Consider the following 24,309-nt stretch of genomic DNA (forward strand, 5'->3'; position numbering starts at 1 on the left):
GTATACCTTCTGGTACAATTCATCATGCACCCATGTGGCTACTTACACCTTTGACTATTGTGACATTGTAGAATGCCCGTTCCCCACATCACAAATCCAGAGTATTTATAGAGATATCCCTCATTCAAAAGACCCATATGTTTGTGTAGTTGACAAACAATGGGGGCACAATTGTAATCATTGGGGGGCGGCGGGATGGAATGCCGGGCCTGCCTGGGGTTACAAACCAAAAAGTGCCTTATCTAAAGTAGATGAACAAGGTAGATCCCTTCTCCAGAGAATGACTTTGAGAAAGCCTGGGGGAGGTACACCAATGAAATTAATCCTTAACATTGAGCATCCAAGCCCAACGGATGCCGACCAGTATGTGATGGGAATGTATTGGAAAAAGGGTTCCTACCGTAAATTAGGGCATTTCTTCCTAAAAGATATGTGCAACTCTTCCGAGTGGCAAGGGGCCACCCATATGGTCCCTAACCCATTAAAACCTCATATCCAGACCTTTCAAGACATGATGGCCATTGCTAACCCCACCTTCGAAGATACCATGGCCGCTGAAACAGGTTTTAATGATGTAAATTTATGGTTAGAATGGATGAAATATAATGCTAATAAGCATAATAAGACTGCATGCTATGTGTGTGGTGGTGCCCGGCCTCACCTGGGTACCGTACCTCTAATCCTGCCAGTAGATATAGAGGAATGTGTTTTAAGCCTTTTTGCCTATCACTATGATTTTAACAGGTCCATATGTAGTGCATGGACAAAGGAGTATCCTCTCCTAACCAAGGATGTCAAACCCCCAGACGGTATTACCGTGTATAAAGGTAATTACACTTGTTATGCTAATTATGATGGAATTGGTAGATTCTTGGGTAACTTCTCTAAGGGGTATTGTGCTACCTACAGGAGTGTCTCTATGGACTTGTTGCAGTTTCACACCAGGTCATTAGGGGATATCTACTGGTTGTGTGGGGATTTACAGCTGAGATCCAGAATGGACAAGGAGTGGTGGGGGGAGTGTACTTTGGCTAAAGCCATTATGCCTATACATATTATCTCTGACACACACCTCGTCACCCATGAGTCCAGGCACACTAAGGTTAAGCGTGACGCCCCAGTAAAAGGAAGTTTTGATCCTCATGTTTATATTGATGCTATTGGGGTGCCTAGGGGGGTGCCCAATGAATTTAAAGCAAGAGATGAAGTTGCTGCAGGATTTGAATCACTTTTTGCCATAGTTACCACTAACAAGAATTTAAATTGGATCAATTACATTTATTATAATCAACAGCGTTTTGTTAATTATACCAGAGACGCCCTCCAGGGGTTGGCCGAACAGTTGCAGGCCACATCCCAAATGGCTTTCCAGAATAGAATGGCCCTAGATATGATCTTAGCCGAAAAAGGAGGGGTTTGTAAAATTTTACCTGACACCTTGACCTGTTGTACCTATATCCCAGAAAACACAGGCCCTAATGGTAAAGTTACATTAGCCATAGAAAAATTAAATGACCTGTCTATAGAGTTAAAAAGGAATTCTGGGATACAAGATCCCTGGGAAAGATGGTTTGGTTGGATGACAGGATGGCAAAAGGCTTTAATGCATATTGGTATGGCTATACTAATTTTTCTTTTTATCTTTGCTCTTCTCTTTTGTTGTATCCTCCCATGTCTGAGAAAATCCCTCCTGAAGACTGTTGACCAAGCGGCACCTACTTTCACCCATCTCGAAGTTGATGACCAAGAGCTCCAAGACATCAACTCACCCTGCCTGCCGCTGCAAACAATCCCTTTTGTTGATAAAGTGCAGGAATTCTAGGAAGGGACTAACTTAGGGACAGCATCTGTCAGTGAATGGTAAAGACCCCGTGTTGGAGAAGTGGTGGATTAGCTGCCATGGGATACCCATGGGTGTGAAGTGTTCGAGAGCCATACTGACGGATGAGTTAGCCTATCAGGGTCAGAACTAGGGACAGCCTTGCACTTTGCATTAACACCTAGCTAGCGGCCACAGGGTTTCTGTGCCTTTGGGTTAACACGTCTTCCTGGTACTAACTTAATAAAGTTTTATCTCTTAGAATCTAACATTTCATAGGGGGGACTGATGTGGGATTATTTAAAAAACCTTATTGTACTTGTATTCAATTATTGCACTAACTCCATTTTAACTTTATACTGTGACAATCCTCCATTTTGTCCTCCTAACCTGACTTCTACAATCCTCCATTTTGTCCTCCTAACCTGACTTGTTCATTTTAAAACTACCTTACATGACAGAATTTCCCAGCACATCTAATACAATAGAACAAAGACTGTATTTTCTATAAAGACATGATTAACACAGGAATTGCTGACTTTTCCTTAGATTTGCAACATAGTATAGTTTGAAGGCCATGAGAACACAGTAGTAATGAAATGTTCTATTCATAAGAGACCTTGCACCTGGCCACGAGGCCTGAGATCACCGACTGTGTAAAATGACGCTCAAGACCCCTTGTCCCCCACCCGTGTCCAGAACAATCCCACCTCTTGGTGGGTGGACACGGGACTAACCACTTAGTTGTTTGAACCAATTAATTATATTGATAGGAGGACACTAATTCCGACACTTAACAATTAATCCAATTAATGATGTTTATTTGCTGATATTCTAATAATCAATGATGACGTAAAATGTCTCTTAAAAGGACCTGCGCGTCCGCTTTTTAATCACTTGCCAATAAATTTTCTCGAAGTTATTTTAACCTGAACCTTGTGTGTCAGACTTAATTACTTCAGCGTATATACGCAAATTTATTTTATTAATTTGGACAGGAACAGATAGACATTTAAACATTTTGGTTTACTGCTAAAAAGTACCATAACAGCGGCACTGTACACGATACCAACGGCACGTATAAGAGTTAATGGTGCACTTACTACACCGTTCAACATACGCAATGGTACACGGCAGGGCTGTCCCCCCTCCTGTTTGCCCTCACTCTGGAGCCCTTTCTGGAGGCGGTCAGACGGGACGGGGGTATCACGGGGTTCCGCCTGGGCTGGGCAGAGCACCGGGTGGCGGCATATGCAGACGACATGCTCTTTTTCTTAGACCAACCCCGAATCTCAGTCCCAAACCTCCTGACTGCGTTCAAAGAGTACAAAACGGTATCCAACCTCACGCTTAACTTGGATAAGTCAGAAGCTATGCCGCTGGCCCAGGGACCCGCCATGATACAACACCTTCAAACGCATTTTCCATTCAAGATCTGTGCAACGAAAATACGATACCTGGGAATCTGGCTACCACGAGAACTGGAGCACACATACCAATTAAACTTTACACCCCTCCTCACGACCCTGCAACAAGATCTTAAAAAGTGGACGACACAGTATATCTCTTGGTTCGGGCGGATCAACGCAATAAAGATGAACGTAATGCCCCGAATTCTGTATTTATTTCAAACACTGCCTATAACCATACCACGCTTGTTCTTTCAGACGGTAGCAGCAAGCATACAGCGCTTTGTTTGGAACCAGAGACCCACACGCGTCCGCAGGGCGGTCTTGGAAAGACCAAAGAATGCAGGAGAAACGGGATTACCATCAGTACTCGCATACTACCAAGCGACCCACTTACACCGACTAGTAGACTGGCATGCCAACCCGACCTCCAAGCTATGGGTGGAAATGGAAACGCACCAGGCACAGGGAAAGATCCCCGCCCTGTTGTGGCTGGGAGGAACCTCACCTGGCGACATGTATACAGGTAACCCGATGATCGACTCCACACTAAAGGTCTGGTGCAAGACCAGATACACCAACCAACTTACCACTTCGCCCAACCCCCTTACTCCGATAACCAACAACCCAAGACTAGCGGGGGGACTTAAACCCGCAGCCCTACGGAACTTCCAGGCTGCAGACTGGACATACCTCCGCCAATGGTGCACCAACTCGAACCTCAGAACATTAGCAGACCTACTACCGGATGCTAGACCGACACGACTAGACGAGTACCACTACCATACGCTGAGAACCTATTACAACACCTTAGCCGGTAAAGACCACATACACCGAGCTGTGCTCCCTCTAGAACAACTATGCACAGAGAGACGGCACCTCACACATGGTGTATCAACACTGTACGCCATACTCCAACACAATGGAGATAGTAAACCGGTGGGCTTCACTGTGCGGTGGGAAAAGGAGACGGGAACAGTGCTCACAGATTCCGAATGGGACAAAATCTTCCAGCTGACGCATAGGGGGACCATTAGCTCCAAATACCAGGAGTGCAATTATAAAATTTTGACGTACTGGTACAGGACCCCAGACGTACTTCGACATATACACGAATCAATACCAGGTGAATGTTGGAGGTGCGACACAGAGACGGGCACGGGGCTCCATATATGGTGGACATGCCCGCTTATCACGCCATACTGGCGGTTGATACACCAAACGATTAGAGAAATTACTGGTGCGGATCTCCCATTTCAGCCCCTGCCGATGCTGCTTAACCACACGCAGGAGCCACTAACGAAATACAAGAAGGGATTGACCATTCACCTGCTCACGGCCGCGAAAACACTTATACCAACACACTGGAAAAGCACAACGGTACCCACCTTCCAACAATGGGTTGACAGGGTGGAGCACATATATAACATGGAAATGATGACGGCATCACTACAAAGTCGGTCAGAAAAATGCGCCCTGACCTGGTTCCCGTGGATGGACTACATGGCCAAGAGGATTGCACGAGCCAGAGTGCAGGAGGGGGGGGGCCGCGTCCGCCGGAGGCTAAGCTCCTAACCCCACACCCCTCTAATATACCACACAAGACAGTCGACAACCCTAGACTACTCAAGGGACGAGACGGCAGAACCTTGAGATAAGAACGTAACAACCCAAGCTCCTAAGTTGCCTGGTTAGAAACTAGGGTGACGGAAATCACGGACTTTATGTGACAGAGACAAACCCATGCTACCCCAACACGGGTATCTAGTCTAAACGCAAAAACACACCCCGACATCTGGAACACAAGTTACAGGGACTTGCCCGACACTTCACTAGATTGCGGGGCGAGTAGGAAGAAACAAATGCCGCCTCAGACACTCGGGCCCAGACCTAGACAGTGAGAGCACCGAGACTACCAGAGAACGAATCTTGACAGACAACAACTGTTATCCTCCCAGGGAGCCTAGACCTACACCAGTCAAGTTTGCACACACCCACAACAGGATATTGTGAGACGCTGGTGGGGGGAAGGGACCTGGGAGGGAACAACGATTAGACGAGGATAACCATGACTATGCAAAATACGCAGCCATTGACTTAGATACCAGTCCAGGTGATAACTTGGAGACACACAATATCTTAGCAACATGACCAAGCACAACACGCGAGACCACGGTAGCCACAAGACCACAGCCAATCGCAACTAGTACCACACGCACACACTGCCAGGAAAATTACACAGACATATAATAAGGACCCCAAACACATGCTGCAGGACATCCTCAGTGACACAGGTCAAGTGGACCAGTGCACGCTTGTGGGACCTATGGCACGAACCCCAACTGATAGGTCCAGGCTGGGAACTAGCCTGATACGATCAAGAGAAGCAACTTTACTCCTGAGGGCTATTTGGGTACGTGCTCCTTTCTTGCCACTCTCGGTTAGTAAAGACAGGCCACTGCACGTACATCCTTACCATATTTCAACGAAGCCATGCCCTGTACGACATAGGATCGTACGGGAGTCTGCGATAATAGGTACACAGTCCGCAAACGACCCGATGCAAACCAAATGGGTTGACCACAACAAATTTTACACATTAGAATTGATTTGCACCCGCAGTTATTTATCTGCTCATACAATACGCCAGAGACAATAGCAATACGGAGTTATGTAAGAATGGAAGACAGCGATAGATATGCCACGCGAAGGTCAACGCGATACTAGACAACCTCGCTGTGACTTGACAGAGGGGCATTTGTGCAGGTCTACACTAATGCACTGGCCCATTATATAATTACTTTTATGCCGTCTGAAGATAACTTGGCGTGTCTCAGTGTTGAAGGTCTCTCACTAGTGTCTCAACTGCCTTGAAAAATTGATACTTGTCTGCTAACGTACAATGTGTATCACTGCAACACAGTTCCTCGAATAATGTTATGCGCTTTTTTCCTGTTCCTTCACATATATGTAATACCCGAAACTGAAAATAATTAAAATAAAGATTGTCAAAAAAAAAAAAAAAAAAACATTGTGGTCAGTTTCAAAGAGGCAGCCAGTGCAGGTTGCGCAGAGTATCTCACTAAACAGCGTCAAAACCCCTCCAGTGGGAACCGGGATTAACCCGGCAGATCCGGGGGGAAAAGGGGGGAGGGCAGCAGCAATAAGTAGCATAGAGGATCCGGTGTGGTACAGTTGGGCTAGAAAGCAGGGCAGTGGTATCCACCTCACTCACTGCTCGATTAGGCTGCAGTCACAGAGGCTTTAGATCTCCCATAGAGGCTAAGTCCCAGCACCAGGAGTCGTGCACAAATAGTCTCAGTTTTCTGGTACAAGAGGAGTATAACATCTGCTGTTATCGGCAAAAAATGCCACAACATTCAGGAGCTGCACTTACATTCGACCAGTCATCATGGTGGTCAGGCTCCGACCCGTTTCTCATTTCTAGGAAGCAGCTCTACATTGTCACTCCTCTGTGTAAAAACACTAAATTTTAGAGAAACACCAGAAATGAAGCATAACAGCCATGTCAGCCAAAGTAAAGGGTACTTTAATTTGCCCTTCAGAGAATGAACAGAAGTTGATGTTCAAACTCTGTTTTTGTTCTCAAATCACCTGTGTATTTACTTACTTATGTTTCCTGGTAATAGCAGACAAAGTGGTGCACAGAAAATCATACAGATGTAAATACATATAATAAAAAAATAAAAACATTTTCCTGGAACAAGGAAGCTTTCAAACTGATAAACTTAAAAGGAATTACTTATCAAGGCATAACCGGAGCAGTTGCCAAACAAAACTTTTTATTTGGAGCAAACATTACAGAAACCAAATGATTGTTTCTGCGGTCTTGTTCCAGCATGTCTTTGATAAATGTATGTATTAATGTGTTACGCACACAAACGCTTACCTAATCTGAAGAAGAACCTTATGCACATGTATGTATTTTTCATCTACTAAGAATTTCAAGTCTGCAGTTTCAGGGTTATCAAATTCTTTCCTTAATGATTCTGCAACAGTAAGGTGTTCGTCTGCCTCTACAGAAAAGAAAATATTTTTTTTTTAGAGAGGGTGTATATATATGCCTTACAAACATGGCCTTTTAAAGATTCTGTACATTCATATTAACCAATGTCTTAAATCAATATACACTTTAATCTATTGGCTTAATATATGATTATTCATTAACGGTCTGCTTTAAATACATAGAGGAAGGGAGGATACTTTGGCTGTGTGTGCAAGACACTTTACAAAAAAGGTTTCCTCTAAAAAGGATGCAAGACCCAGTACATACCGGGATTTAAAAGGCCCCCTTGTTGGCACAACCTCATTGAGCAAGCTATTAAAGTGGAACTGTCACTTCTCTGAAAGTAACAGTTCCTCTTTCCCTCACCACAGTGAGCGTTATTAAGGCACAGAGAATCTGTACAGTCATTGGGTTCTGTACCTGCGCACTGCTTGAAGAAGGCCGGTCTTGCAGCTGCAGTGACACAGTGACAGAGGAACTCCATGCACCATAACACAATGATCATAGGTTGTTATGGTGCTTAGAGTGTGCCTTCGACATAGCACTGACACTGCTAGTTGATGTAATTCTATAAGCTTACTTTATTATTATAACAGGGCTCAAAATTTCAGGTCCTAAGCTACTAGCCAGGCCTGAAAGTTATACAGTGCTGCTACTGTATGCAGTTGGTTGTGATCAGATGCAGGTGGCCTTTCAAACAACATGTACCTATTCCATTCAATAGGGACCTAGTGAGAAAATAGCACTTTTCATTCCAATCCACAAATTAAGACACACAGTACTGAGTTTAAAGTAGTGTTCCTCATTTTTAAAAGCAGAGTGCCATGCGTTACTAAGAAGCATAGGCTAAAAAGCCAAAGGATTTAACATTAATGATGTAATGCAATGTATATTTAGGTTTCCAGAATTAATGGTATATGCGGGGTTAGGCAATATTTTCCAGCTTCTTTTAAACGCATACACTTTGTGACCATATAAAAAGGGCTTTGAATCTAAAGATGTTTATGTGTGAACCTTGGAAATATCGAATACTCCTCGGCCATTTAATATATGGAAAGAAGACTATCAAACATTACAAACTTCGAACATTAGCAATTGGGAATTGTAATGCTAGATTTCAATCAAGCGCCTGAATAGCGATCAAAATAACCTGGAAATCATGCAACACAGCTTACCTACTGATAGGGGGCGCCACATTACTGCAGGTGTGGAGAAACAGGCAAACACATCGTCAGTGCAGACAAAGTGGGTGAGGTATGGAAGGATGACTGACTGTCCTCGGCACTGACCCCACATATATACCTGACCACTCTGAGTCTTGCAAGCAGATGTATGTGATGAATGGCATGCAGCAATTTCAACGATCCTATTCATCAACAACAAATTACAAATCATTAGATTTCCATGAAGCCCTTTACCTTACTCTATTTATGGCAGATTACCTTCTATGTGTTTTATAATTTTATGAGTAAGTGGAAATGGACCTTTCGGTTATTGTGTGTTGAAAAGCACAACTAGGAAATACACAGTTAATCCTACAGATGGATGGAGAGTGTATTATCTGACATCATGCAATGGCTAACAGACTTTTTATTCTTCAGTGTTTCTATAGAGTTTTAATCCTGAATGCTTCAAATATATTTATTCATTTTATAAGGCTATTACATAAGGGTCTATTCATTTAATGGATTACATTTTGGTTAAATTCTCCACCGTTCAGCTGATAACCTTTTCTCACTGATTCACTGAGTTAGAACAACCAAACGCTAAACGAATGGAGCCCATTTTCAAATCAATTTCATCGCTGCTGTAAGATTCGTACACTGAATTACAGCCACATTATAACTGAATTTCCCTGCGTCAAAAGAAACAAATGCTACTGATGTAAGATTAGGATTTATGGAGGATTTAGGATTGTGGTAGCATTAAGGTGACAAAGGACATGAGAATTTTCAGTGGTTTAGGTGCAATTTCTCTGCTCTATATCAGTGGAAGTGAGACAACCTAATACAGACGAACAAACAAGCGGATTTCAACAGAGAACAGAACTGCAGAAGAATCTATGTGTAAACAGGGTTGAAATAACACAACCTGTCTTTTAGTTGCCATTTCACTGTTTAGGGAACAGATCCAAAGGTTTTGTTTTGTTCTGCTCACAAGGGCATTTAGCTGAAAGAATATGGCCAGGGGAGAAGTTATTTGGTAATGGTATATTAATCCACCGCAGTTAACAGATACCCCTTCCTTAATTGATATATTAGGTCATCACTCACAAACAGATTTTAAATACAGGAGCTGGGAAATTAGAAAAGGGAATTCAATAAACACATATAGAATAGCAAAAATGGTAAATAATTGTAAGTCAAACTGGACAGTGGTACAATCAACAGGACATCAGAAGCAAAAGAAGAGGTTGGTACACAACTCCAACAAAGGGTTAAACTAGATCAGGACATGACCTCAGCAACACTTAAGGCTGGGTATCTCTGTAATGACCATTAGGCCTAGGTCATGGTATGTCACTGGGGATCACTTCTGCTGAATGACTTCTACAGACTAATAACATCCTGCAAATCCGCAGCTGTCTGAAAAAATGTTCAATCATACAATCTCAAAAACAAATTCTTATTTTATCAGTTGGTTTTCTAGTAGTAAGCCTTTATCTCATAATACACAAGGTAGAAGAGCAAATAATATATTGAAGATAACAACAAACAATACAGACATTGAGAGCAGTACAAATATGTCATACGTTATACATTTGTTAACAGGTGGTATGCAAGATAAAAGTGGATCAAGGAGTGTAAAAAATTTTTTATTTTTTTTTAAATGTAAATTAATAAATAACAAAAAATGGCCCCTTAGGTAACATAATGACTGCAACACAAAACCAAATCACTAAGTGGTAATAAGAGCTTCTAGAATAAAAACATTTTTATATATAAAACATGTTGCACAGTGTGTCACTCTGCATGAGAAAATTAACCAGACCGAGTCAGGGACAGAGGTCTAAGATGAATGATCCTATGCACATAGCTAGGCTCTCTACCTGTTTTTGCTGGATTCGCCAAGCAATGATAAGCTGGGTTATTTACTAGAGTGTGCATTGTCAGGGATTCTCAGTGAATGCCACGTTAGCCCAAAATAGCCAAACTAAAAACTTAGCTAACTTCCAAATCGGCAATTTTACCAATCGCACTTTAATCATCATAAATTCATTATGTCACACATGCTTTAGGGGTTAAGAGTATCTCACACTTTCAAAGTGACATTTCAATACACACTGGTTAAGAGCTGATTTGCTCTTCATGTACACTTCAAAACCACTTAAATAAAGGAAGGCAAGTCTTTTTCTCTAAGCTGTTTATAAAAACACTTGTATGGGAGTTCAAGAGGAGTACATTTTATATACAAAGGCATGCAGATTAAAAGTTTACATAGCATGGAGAGTAAATGGTTTGTTTAAAGACTGAGAATAAGCACTTGGATTAATCTGTGCTTTAACCATCAGAAAACATTAAAGAGTACTCCCAACAATCCTTACTACAACAGCTGCTGCGGTGGTTATGATGGTAAGAGTATGCTGGCTCCATTCTCCTCTTACCTGGGGTGGTGTGCCGGGTGCCAGATCTCGAGTGTAGACAGGTTTACAACATCCAGCTTCAGCAGAAGTCAATCCTGCCACTCAATCATTGGCTGAGAGCGTCAGCAGAAAATGCTTAGCCAATGAATGAGTGCCTGGCACAGAACGAACAATAGCCCGCCTAGAACAATTGTTTCATGACACTGCCAGTGAAGGTTACACCTCCGACAGACAGGGGGTTAAACTTGGTATGTGCAGCTTTCCACAGCAAAAGGTTGCTCATACAAACACCAGGCACCAGGTAGGAGTCAGTATGTGCAGTGTTCCAGCTTAAAACACTGCACATATGGAGTTATTTTTAATGGTGTGCCAGGGGCTAGTTTCAGAAAGGAGGAAGGGAAATGGTGGAGTAGGTACGGCCAGCTGTAAAACAGTTGATCGTCTATGACCACTGGGACTCCTTCTCTGGTCCTTTTCTTGGATGCAGAAAAGGCATTCAATGGAGTGCAAAAGCCTTTTTCTGTTCGATTTACTTAATCACATGGGGTGCCAGCGATTTTGTAGCAGCAATGACAGCGCTGTAGACTGGTCCAAGAGATCAGACCATAATACTGTGGGCAAGGCTGGAACCCTTAAAGGACCACTACAGGCACCCAGACCACTTCAGCTCAATGAAGTGGTCTGGGTGCCAGGTCAATCTAGGGTTAACTCTGCAGCTGTTATCATAGCAGTTTCACCTACATTAGGGTTAATCCAGCCTCTAGTGGCTGTCTCATTGACAGCCGCTAGAGGCGCTTCTCACTGTAAAAATCACAATGAGAAGACGCTGCTGTCCATAGGAAAGCATTGAGAAAGGCTTTCCTATGGGCGGTTTGAATGTGCGCGCGGCTCTTGCAGCACATGCGCATTTGGCGGATGACGTCGGAAGAGGGAGGAGATTCCCCAGCATCGAGGGAGCCCGGTGCTGAAGAAAGGCAAGTGTTTAACCCCTTCAGGAGGTCCATGAGGCTGGGGGGGGACCTATTAACACTATAGTGCCAGGAAAACGAGTTTGTTTTCCTGGCACTATAGTGGTCCTTTAATGCCAAGTAATGGAACAAGGCAGGGGTGTCCCGTCAACTCTGCTTTTTGTACTAACCCTGTAGCTGCTTCAACATCATACTAGATCCAACCCATGTACAACAGGGACTAAGGTACCAGGCAATGAATTTAAAGTTTCCACTTACGTGGATGATATTTTACTCACAAGCCCACCCTCATCAATGTCACACGTGCATGAGTTCCTAAAGAATTTTGCTACATCTCGGAGTATAACATAAATCTAGATAAATCCCAACATATTGTTTCTGGAGTTGCCACTGACGCTTCCTTTCCTGGGTGTGTTATTCTGCCTTCTCCTTTTCCTTTTTTTCTGACATCTGGGGCTGGTAAAGCATCATGGGATTTGTAGTTCTACTATACTGCCAATTATGATATAACATAGTGGATATCGATGTATTTTGGTGGGGGGGCAGCTTTATCTGTAATGTATATTCTGCAGGATTCTTCATTTCCTAATTCCTTATGCACCTTCTGAATTCCACATACTACAGGGCTACTAATTTTTATGTGCTGCCCATCCAAACATGAAAACATGGTGGTTATGGTAACATTTTAGGTTTCAATGCAAATTTTCATTTTTTAATTAACTGGTTCCACCCCCCACCATCCTCCCGGCTGTCAATCGGACAAGTTAAATTCTGGTTTGGTTAGCTCAATGAAGCTAAACTCAAGAGGCAGAAATTCCCCAGAGAACATGTCTCGTAAAGACCTCTCATTCATTGAGCTCTATTGAGACGTTTGTGATTGAGCAGCCACAGGAAGTTTTGCCTGGGCTAGAAGGGCTTCAGACAACACTTGACAAACGCGGTTTTTAGGTAGTTTCTGATAAACTGTAACAATTACATTGCGGGGTTAACTCCAACCTTTAGTGGCTTTCAACCTGACGGACTTCCGCATGTTTGGTAATCTAAAGGACGCTGGACCTTCTAAAGCTCTGCATGAGGGCATCCACCGTCACCCAAAACCCCATAGAAAAGCATTATGCAAGTCCCAATGTGAGCGCAGTGCTTGATGCACATGCGCATTAGGTCTCCCTGCCAGCTGATGTTGGCTGATGAGGAGCATAGATGAACACTGAACCACGGGGGGAGCTATAGTGCTAGGAAAACAACTTTGTTTTCCTTTTTTTTTTTAACACTGAAGAATTAACACATTGTACAGTCTGTAACATGCATTGACATGAAATTGTTAACTATATAGTTACATTTTGAGTCTAGTAGCTATGTATTCGTTTTATTCAACATTGTGTATTTGTTATATTTTGGTAAAATAAAATAACATAACAAAAAAAAAACACCCGTAACTCTCCGTCTAAATATACCCTTCCCTATGGTATATGCATTCCAGGGTTCCCAGACCTTGCTAAAGATATGGTGCGAATGTCTTACTCTTGAGGATAGATCGTCCAACTTTGTTTTCCTAGCACTATAGTTTCCCTCTAATAAAGCAGTGTCGGTGTATAAATCATGCCCCCTGCAATCTCACACAATTATATGCCATTTAGGAGTTAGATAACTCTGTTTTTGCAATCACTTGCCACATATCCCTGCATTTGACTTACAAAGCCTTCCTAAACACTTTGTGTAAGGAGAGATCTAATGTTTAAACTTTTATTGCACATTCTGTTTAATCTCCTGCTTTGTTAGTAGCCTTCTAGGAGCCTCAGGTGTGTGAAAGTTACATTTACAGGGCAGGAGATAAAAACCTTCTAAAGTAGGTTAACATCTGACTGAAAATTAAACAATTTTTTCATTTTGGCTGTGTGAGTCACAGCTAGGCGAGGTGTGGCTAAGGCTGCATAAACAGGAACAAAAGTGATTTAAATTCCTAAATGAGCATATAAAGGAGAATTAAGCAGTGACACTGCAGTGGCACGATCTAGACACAAACTGCTTTATTGAGCTAAAGTATAGGGTAAAAACAGCAGCAGACTGTAGAAAGGAGACATTTTATGCAATAAGTAAACATATCCCACGCTTTGGTTTAAATCACATTCACAGTTGATTCAAAAATACTACAAACAAAACCCTTGCTATTTTAGAGCACTAACTAAAAATTCAGTGATCTTAACTATCCCTCAGTAGTTTAAACAAAACACATTTCTCTAAAAGACAGCTGCCTGAGAATTAACTACTGTTAAATTAGTCAGAGGTGAGTAGATACAGACTATGAAGGATTCTGTGGATTTCCTCGATCCACTACCCTTCCAGGCACTCTGTGACTATATATGAGCATATGCATAAATCATGTAACAAGTGCAATAATATTAGATATTAAATAAACGGCACCTATCAGGGTGCTGTTATAAAACCAGCATTAACAAATGTTTTAAACAACGTTTCTACTTCTCCTCATTTGCCATGTTTGCCCTGGTTTGGCCTTGTCCGAATTGGATTATGTAATGTAATTTGCAAACGCTTTCACAAATTCAAATGATAACCAAGCATCTTGTGAAATTAAACAAAAGGTAATTTTTAATGTTATTTTCAATGGTTTAAACTTCCATTAAAGGGGCACTCGGGGCACCATAACAACTTAATCTAAATTAAGTTGTTATGGTGCTAGGAGGGCTCCGGACACCCTCTTAAATGGCGGTTAACCCCTCAAACAGCTTAACGCCAAAGTTGGCCTCCAGAGCCATTCTCAACTCCCCTCAGGCGGCACCCGGCTTTTGAAATCTAGGTTCAGGAAGCACGGAGTGCTGCCAGGCAGGGGTGCTACTGATTGACTGAGAGCGGTCAGCTGGCACTCTCAGCCAATCAGAAACTCCCCATTCACAAAACTAGCTTAAAAATAATTGTATCCTTTTCAATCCAGTTTTGTGAATGGGGAGTCCCTGATTGGCTGAGAGCATCAGCTGACTGCTCAGCCAATCAGTGGCATCCCTGCCTGGCGGCACTCCGCACTTTCTGAAACTGAGATTTCAGAAGCCTGAGGCCCTGAGGATTGCTGCTGGAGACTCACTTTAGGGTTAAACCATTCAAGAACAGTTTAACTCCTCCAGGTAAGAGAGTGCCTTAATTTAGATGAAGTTGATATAGTGCCTAAACTGTCCCTGTCAGTACCTAAAGATTATAAAGTTAAAATAAGGAAATAGGGGCGTGGCCTGGACGCCGGAGAATATGGCTGCCTAACTCCACAGCTCCGTTCCACACCAGCAAGAGATATAGCGTACCGCCAAGCACACCGCCGCAAACGGGCCGCACTAAACGGTCCGAACAACCACAGACCCTGAGGAACAACTTACCCGGGTCACAGTCCGGACCGATGGACGATTACCTCCACGCACCCGCCGGGCCGGGTCCGGGAACCCCGACCGCCAAAATGGCGCCTCCCTCACCAGCTTCCTCATGCTCCAGCAGTGAGCACACCACACTTGCAGACATCGGCGCGGAACTCAAGCGCATGGCGATGTCGATGGTAACCAAGGATGACCTAGAACACCTTACCGCCACTCTGCATGAAGCTATTAAAGCAGAGGTGGCTGGTCTGAAAACGGACGTCGCGGCCCACGAGACCCGCATACATACCATGGAACAACAGCAACAAGCCACAGACACACACGCTGCAGCTACTGACACAGCACTAAAACGACAAGGAGCCCTGATTTTAGCAATGAGAAGACAACTGGAAGATCAGGATAACAGGGGACGCCGAAATAACATCAGGGTAAGAGGGGTACCGGAGACACCTGAAGGGGAAAACGTTGAGGCAATACTTACCTCCTTATTCCGTATAATACTCAAAGAAGACACACCGACCCTTATAAAATATGAAAGGGCACACAGAGCACTCCGGCCTAGGCCTACAGAAGGGATCCCCAGAGACATAATCTGCTGTCTCCATTCCTTCCCCCTGAAAGAATTAATTATGTCAAAAGCGAGGCCCAAACACCACTGGAATTTCAGAGGCGCAGAGGTATCGCTATTCAATGACCTCTCGCCGATGACCTTAGAAGCCAGACGAGCCCTGAGACCAGTCACCACCCTGCTGAGAGAACGGAACATACCCTATAAATGGGGCTTTCCTTTCAGTATCCAAGTACGACATAACAATGAGTGGGTCACAGCCAAATGGCCCGAAGAGGTACCCCCATTCCTACAACGCCTGGGCCTACCACCGACACCCATACCAAACTGGGTACTACTTCCATTGGAGCCGAGACCACTACCGCAAAGGCAATCCAGAAGGAGAAGATGGAATTCGCCAAGCAACCTACCCCAGGGCCCCCGGGCCGACCTGGAACACCCAGAGGAATAACCAACGCACCGGCAGCTGACCCTGGCACACCCCTGTGGCCCCCACACCCCTGGGCCCCCACCATCAACAGACATCCTGCATAGAACGCTGGCAAGACCACACACCGCACCGATGCAAAGAGGGTCGCACAGACCACCACCAGGTACTCTGACTATGGGACTAAAGGCACTAGCACAGGTTTGGGAGGGGGGACCCGGGGCAGCCTAACCAAAGGAGACTCCACCGATCTGGGGATTATTGACCCTCTCTCTCTCCCTCCCCCCCCAAGAGAAAAAAAACAAAAAAAAAAAAAAAACCTTTTACTGTGGATGCTTCCCCCCTCTTCACCACTGTCCTCCTCTCCTCCCCCCCCCCCCCCCTGTTGGGGCTGTTGGGGCGGGGGAAAGGGGGGATGGGGGATTGGGAACTGGACACAAGCGGACACTCTGTTATACACACTACTGGCCTCCACGTGACTAGGGCCAATATAAGGATTGAATTGCCCATACGGATATTGCAACCCTACAAATCACAATGTAACCCACGGCCTGAACAGCCACCAAGTGACACGACAGACGACGGATGTCACCCTAGAGAGCCACTCCCCGCCTCACCTGTCACACGCACCCACACCCACGACAGGGAGAGCCCATAACCACGACAGATCCTAAAAATCTATAAGACAACAACCAAAGAAATCATTACTCCAGCAACGGACTGACAGATAACGCGGGGGCACACACAGGGGACGACCAAGAGGGGGACCCAAGGGAGACCAACACACAGAGAGAGACAGATGAGAGACACAACACGCAACCACCCGGGGGGGATGGGGGAGGGGGAGTCATCCACCAGCCCATATCATTACGGGAGTCACCCCATCACACACTAGAGGGAGGAGAGAGACCCGACAAGGCGATAACTCCTAATAGCCACGGACGATTACGACCAACTCAAAATCAAGCCCACAACTAGCGGCACCTAGCACAGATGACCACTAACACCACTAACAGGTACACCCTAGCTATACCATTGTGGACGGACGGGACAACCCAGTCAGAACACACCCGACCTACTTCACCTACACCCCAAGTAGGCCCACCCACCCTGCCGAACCGACATCCGACCACGCATTCCACCAACTTCGTTGTGCACACTTGATACTACGGTGTATAGACGGGGAACCCCGGGACCAATCGCTGGGACCTCACCCGATACTACCGTAGGCACACGAACCTCCTCTCCCCGGAGAGGCCCACCTTAACCGCTACCTTAAGTAGCACCACACACCTACACACCTCACACCTCAGCAAACACCCACCACTCACCTAAGCAAACTACAACGAGACCACCCCACACAACACAACACACACCGAACACCACACAGGACTGATAACACACACCAGACTACAGTGCTACTGACACACACACCTAACCAGCACAAACACACACACACACACACGAACACACACACATACTTACAACGCTCCACAGGGCCTACACTCACCCTCGTTCCTACCCCCACACGCCGTGCTCCGCGGCCGCACCCCTCGGGAACATCTCCTGGACCGACGGAAAGTACAAGACACCGATAGACACACAGAACCCCTGAGAACAACCCCCGAACAAGGAACCACAGTTCAGCGACCCAACAAAGGGTAAGTCACTATCACCAAAATGGCATATCGTCCAGACCCGATAAGAATCGTTATGCAAAATTGCCGAGGACTGAACCTACCAGAACGCCGAACCCAGCTCTTACGAGAACTATGGAAGGAAAGAACAGCAATAGCCCTTTTACAGGAAACGCACTTCCGGGAAGGCTCGGCCCCCGCTCTAAGAAACAAACGATACCCCACCTGCTACTTCAGCAACCATCCCGACGCTAAGAAAGCGGGAGTCGCGATCATACTGGCAGCCACACTGCAATTTAAGGAACAAGACACACTCATAGACGAGAATGGCAGATACGTGTTTGTCAAAGGTGAGATATCGAACCGACGATACACACTAGCAACGATCTACACCCCCAATAACAACCAGTCACGCTTCCTAAAAATCACACTACAGAAACTAGCAGACTTTACGGAAGGCACACTAATACTGGGAGGGGACTTCAATGTGACATTGGATCCGATCCTGGACTCCTCCACGAGACACAGTAGCATCCCACAAAGAGACATAAAGAATATTCACCGAACGCTCAAGACACTACGACTGATCGACTGCTGGAGGACAATGCATCCGTCCGATAAAGACTACTCCCATTACTCGATTATACATAAGAGGTACTCAAGGATAGACCTCCTGTTTTTACAACAGGAAACTTTAACGAGACTCCAGAACGCCACCATCCACGCAGCTACCTGGTCAGACCACGGCAAGGTAACCATGGAAATTGACTCCTCGTTTACCAGGCCCACAAGACAGAACTGGAGACTTAACGACACCCTACTAACTGACATACCACTGATGGAACAAATCACCCAAACATTAACAAACTACTTTACTGAAAACGAGACAGGCGATGTCCCGGATTTGACAATATGGGAAGCACACAAGAGTGTAATACGAGGCAAACTCATACAACTTGCATCGCAACGTAAAAAAGAAGCAAGTAGACTCATGTCCGAACTCATAGACCGAATCACAATGTTGGAAACAAGACACAAACATAGCCAAACGGAAGACACGTACAAAGAACTCCTAGACAACAGGAGACAGCTACACACCCTGCTGCTCCAAAGACATACACGCCAAATACGAAGATCGAAAGGATTCTTCTACCTACACGCAAACAAGGGAGGGAGACTACTCGCACACATGCTCAGAGGACAACAACAACCCGCACAGGTACACAGACTGAAAACGCAAGGGGATACAACCACCCAACAACCGGAAAAGATCGCAAACGAATTTCTCGCTTACTACACATCACTCTACAACACACACGAACACGGCAGTGCAGAACATGAACGCACTAAAAGAGAACGCATGGCCCACTTCATACAAGAACACCTCCCCACAACAGTTACCACGGCAGAAGCCGAAACACTCAATCTACCGATCACCGAGGGCGAATTGAAAGCAGCCATTAAAACGACCAAGACGGGCCGCGCACCAGGTCCAGATGGTTTTACCCTAGAATACTACAAACGCCTCCAAGATATCCTACTCCCCAAACTCACAAAAGCCCTGAATGCCATCACGGAAGGAAATGAGTTTCACACTGAATCACTAACGGCTACGATAACTGTAATCCCAAAACCCGGAAAAGACCCGGAGCTCTGCAGTAGCTACAGACCAATCTCCCTATTAAATATCGATACGAAACTGTTCACCAAAATTCTAGCAACCAGGATAGGAGCACTGATGCCGACACTGATACACCCCGACCAAACTGGATTCATCCCAGGAAGAGAAGCCCGAGACAGCACTCTCAGAGTCTTCGCCATCCAACACCTAGCAAGACGAAGCAAAACACCACTCCTACTACTGTCCATGGACGCCGAAAAGGCGTTCGATCGAGTAGACTGGAAGTTTATGAAAACAGTCTTAAGCTCGCTAGGCTTCACTGATGCCATACTAAAATGGATCGAGGCAATATACAACAAACCAACTGCGGCAGTACGGGTGAACGGAGCTCTGACAGAATCCTTCCCGATCCGCAACGGTACGAGGCAAGGGTGCCCTCTATCTCCACTCCTGTTCGCGCTCACGCTCGAACCCCTGCTCGAAGCGATAAGGCGAAATAACAACATCCAAGGATACACGTGGAAGACCACCGTCCACAAAGTTGCCGCATACGCGGACGATATGTTATTCTTCATCACCCAACCTAGAATAACCCTGCCCTGCCTGATGAAAGAATTTGAAAACTACAGATACCTATCGGGCCTCAAGCTTAACCTAAGCAAATGTGAACTCCTGAATATAACCGATCCAATGGGAGACCACAAAACTATAGCCTCGACCTTTACATTCCGATGGTGTCAATCCCAAATGAAATACCTAGGGATATGGGTGACGACAGAACCGAACCACCTCTACCAAGCCAACTTCACCCCCCTACTCACCCGCATCCAACACGACCTACGGACCTGGAACTTCCCAAATATCTCCTGGCTAGGCCGCATCGCGGTTCTTAAAATGAACGCATTACCAAGGATCTTATACCTATTCCACACGATCCCCATATCGATACCGACGACATTCTTCGCAACCCTGAAGACAGCTTTCCTCTGCCAACCCAGACGAAACGGAGGATTGGCACTCCCAGATATACGAACATACCAGCAAGCAACAGCCCTACAGAGAATCCTAGAATGGCACACTAATCCCCGACACAAACAATGGGTAACTCTAGACAGGACTACCCCCGAACATCCTCCCATCTTTGCCTCAGTCTGGAATACGACGCAGACAACTCGGGGACTACCACACATACTCTCCCCAACGAACCAGACCCTTCGGACATGGACAACAATACGGAGGACGACAGCAATCTCTCCCACACCTAGCCCAATGACCACACTGATGGGTAACCAACAAATAGGGGGAGGGCTACCCAGCAGCGCCTGGACCTTTCTAGGTGAAGGAGACTTCATCCCCCTCCACAGGACACTAACCAGCACCGGACTAAAACCTCTAGAACAAATGATGGAAGGCACACCGACCCCCATGCACAAATACAGATACACACAATTAGCGCACTACTACCACACGCTACCGGATAAAACCGCAACGCACAGAACCCTCACATGGTTCGAGGAACTCTGCGACCAGAAGACAACCGTACAGAAACCAACCTCCACCCTGTACCAACACCTAATCACGAGCTCTCAGAGTACAGTCCGACCCTATAAAAGAAGGTGGGAACAACTCATAGACAAGACACTAACAGACACGCAATGGGACAAAATTCTTATACTCCACCACAAATCCTCCATCAGCTCGTCCTATCAAGAAACGAACTACAAATTGCTGACGTTCTGGTACAGAACCCCTGACCTCCTACACAAAATATTCCCAACCACCCCAGCAACATGCTGGAGATGTGAGATGGAGACAGGAACGGTGAAACACATATGGTGGGACTGCATAAAAATCAAACCATACTGTACCCAGATCACAACCCGCATTAAAGACATCCTAGGACCTGCGACGCAGCTATCCATAGAAAACATACTCTTACATCACACACACAAATCGATATCAAAATATAAAAGATCAATCCTACGTCACCTCTTAGACGCAGCCAAAGCACTAATACCCACCTTCTGGAAACAAACTCAAGTTCCCACGATGGAACAATGGCTCACCAGAGTAGAAGAGATTAGAGCGGCGGAAGAAATACACGCGACCCTAATGGAAAATCTCACCAAACACGTAGACAAATGGACACCATGGATAACATACACGGCGGGGGGAGACCGGAGGGGTGCGGCCGATGGCGAGGGGAATTAGGAAAATGAAAATACACCCACCACACATACCACCTCCCACACCCCCACAACCTCCTCATCCCATCACGTCATGCACAACTACAAACGCTGCAACATACCCCCCACCCACACTAGCATCACCACAACACACACCACAACTACTACACCACACAGAAACCAAACAAACACACGAACCAACACGCACACACGAGACACCACCAACACATGCCTGGATAGACACGACAACTGAACACAGATATTCCTCAAGACTCCGTTCCACCCACGGGAACTGACACATAAACTCAAATGACCTCACTGGCAACACCAACACTGAACGAGGACAATAGTCCCATTACTAACACACTCATGTAATAACCAAACGGAGAACGAAGCTCTTAACAGTAGAAACACCCTAGGAGACCGGGGAACCCCACAGTTCCCCACAAGTTACCTACTTGATAGTTTACCTAGCTCAGACTCATAAAGACACAAACTAATGACACAAACAAGACCTATTAAGAAACAACATAAACAACAAACAACTGGAAAAGACAAGATCTAACGTCATACACATTTACTCCTAAACACACCCCAATATACCTACCACAACCAAGAAGCACGAACATATCAACCCCCCCAAAAAAATGGGTGAATCACCGACCATCATTATAGATACCCAGTCGACTGTAAAACAGCGACATAGCAACTAACGACAAACCACCTCACCCAACACCGTACTGTAACTAACCATCACTGAAGCGACCATGGTATTAGAAACGACAGACACCTCGCTTAGCTGACAGGTAATCACTTGAACACCCCACAACGGACATATACCGCAATACACCCACCATGGACACCTACCACGCAACTACAACCGAGTCACAAACGGTCGCAAAAGTAACCACAGACAAACCTATAGACAGCAGACAGAGCATATACCTAACCGACAGAATAACTCTAAAAACTACAAGCAAGAGGCTTCATGAGACGACCACTGTAGAAACTCCAAAGTCTCAAAAAACAATATGACTGAGCACCACTCAACCTGGAAAAAATTGTGGGACACCTATGTATTTTAATAAGTACATGACAATACAAGTCCCTATGTCTATACTCAGATCTACGTATCCACACATTCTCGAATAATATAAGAGGCCTGCGAGTCTCATTATCGAATATGACTACCAAATATACGGTCGATAAAACGCAATAAAACCATATCTACATAAAATAATATAACAAGGCTATAATACAGTACATACAGTACGTACATATAAGACGGTACATACAGGTTTCAAATGAGCTGAAAAGATTTAATTGTCTAGCCAAGCCGAAGGACCACTTCCTGACGGCGATTAGAAAATAAAAGGTGTTAGAGACAATGTCAAATGTTATTAATGATGTATTGACATATGGCTGTTTCAGTACAATGTTACCCCTCCCCCCTTTATCTTTTCTGTATCCCATTTAACGTGTTTCACTTTTTGGAAAACAATAAAAATTCCAGCGATGGAATATTGAAATAAAATAAGGAAATAAAGTGTCAAGTTTATCATCCTGCATGACATTTATCATTTGGGGTACTTTGGTAGTGACTTGTTGAAACAGGAGTTGAATTATAGGGGTAGATAATATGTTATGCAAATATTACTCTAAGGTATTTTTGTGTTTTTTTTGTGTTTTTTTTTTTTATATAAAACAGGGCACCATAAATATTACAGCTCATTGTAGTGTTTATGGTGCTAGGAGTGCCCTGGCACCAACCTACTGTATGGAGTCAAACAGTTTTTCTTACCTTGAATTCCCTGGGCAACCGCTCACCTACCATTGCCAGAGAGCCATAAGTCCCTCATCGGCTGATAGAGATTAGCTCATGCCCTCATTAAACAACCTAAACCCTGCATTGCAGCATTAGGGCTAACGGAAGACTCTGCTGAGGAACTTCCATCAATGGTAGTAAAGGTGAAGTTCGGCACCTTCCAGACCCGAGGAAATAAGTCAAGCCTTACAAAAACTGTTTGACTCCTTACCGTCACTAGTGGTAGTGGTAATAGTGCTTGGAGTGTGTCCTTACCATAAAAGAAAATAATAAAATGAGGGAGGGGAGGGGGGGGGGAGGGGGGGAGACAAAAAAGTTACCTTTCTTTGTCTACAGACACTTGAACAGGGTATGACTGGTTACTTTTATTCCCTGTGCCCAGCTGGCCATAAGAGTTGGCTCCCCAGCCATATATTCCACCTTCATCTGTTAACGCCAATGTGTGGGCATAGCCACACACAACCTATTTGAGGTTAAGGAAATAAAAGATACTGAATTGAAAATAGTTTTTGTCTTTATTTATGCAACTTACAGGAGAACAAATCTACGCAAACGTGAAAAAAAAAAAAGTCTTTCCATGTAAAAATGGTTCTAATTGTGGAAAACAAGCAATCAGTCCGATGACATCTGTCAATATCTACAATGTATTCACCAATATGTAAACTCACCTGTTCCACACGAATGCCTTGAAGAGCTGCAATTCTACATGGCGTTGGCTGGTTACCACTGCTGCCTAAACCGAGCTGACCATTTCCATTATAACCCCATGCATATACCTTCAAAGACACAGCAAAAAAGATACAATTATCAACATTGTACTATGAAAGAATAGACGTTCTATACTTGGGGTCTCCAGATGGTATTT

The 24,309-nt window shown here is 44.8% G+C and overlaps 1 protein-coding gene across 6 annotated transcripts in view; it reads right to left on the reverse strand.

Moving 5' to 3' along the window:
• The window catches only part of RCBTB2 (RCC1 and BTB domain containing protein 2), a 101,290-nt gene that overhangs the window by 22,217 nt on the left and 54,764 nt on the right, over positions 1-24,309 (reverse strand). For all 6 annotated transcript variants that reach the window (XM_063426017.1, XM_063426014.1, XM_063426016.1 and 3 more), the window contains 4 exons: positions 24,113-24,220; positions 23,765-23,907; positions 8,431-8,621; positions 7,139-7,265 (listed from right to left, as the gene is read on the reverse strand). In XM_063426017.1, the coding sequence (XP_063282087.1) occupies positions 7,139-7,265; positions 8,431-8,621; positions 23,765-23,907; positions 24,113-24,220 (569 nt within the window). The remainder of the gene's footprint in view (positions 1-7,138; positions 7,266-8,430; positions 8,622-23,764; positions 23,908-24,112; positions 24,221-24,309) is intronic.

The sequence above is a fragment of the Pelobates fuscus genome, chromosome 1, assembly GCF_036172605.1.
Source record: "Pelobates fuscus isolate aPelFus1 chromosome 1, aPelFus1.pri, whole genome shotgun sequence".
In the NCBI taxonomy this organism is placed as follows: Eukaryota; Metazoa; Chordata; class Amphibia; order Anura; family Pelobatidae; genus Pelobates; species Pelobates fuscus.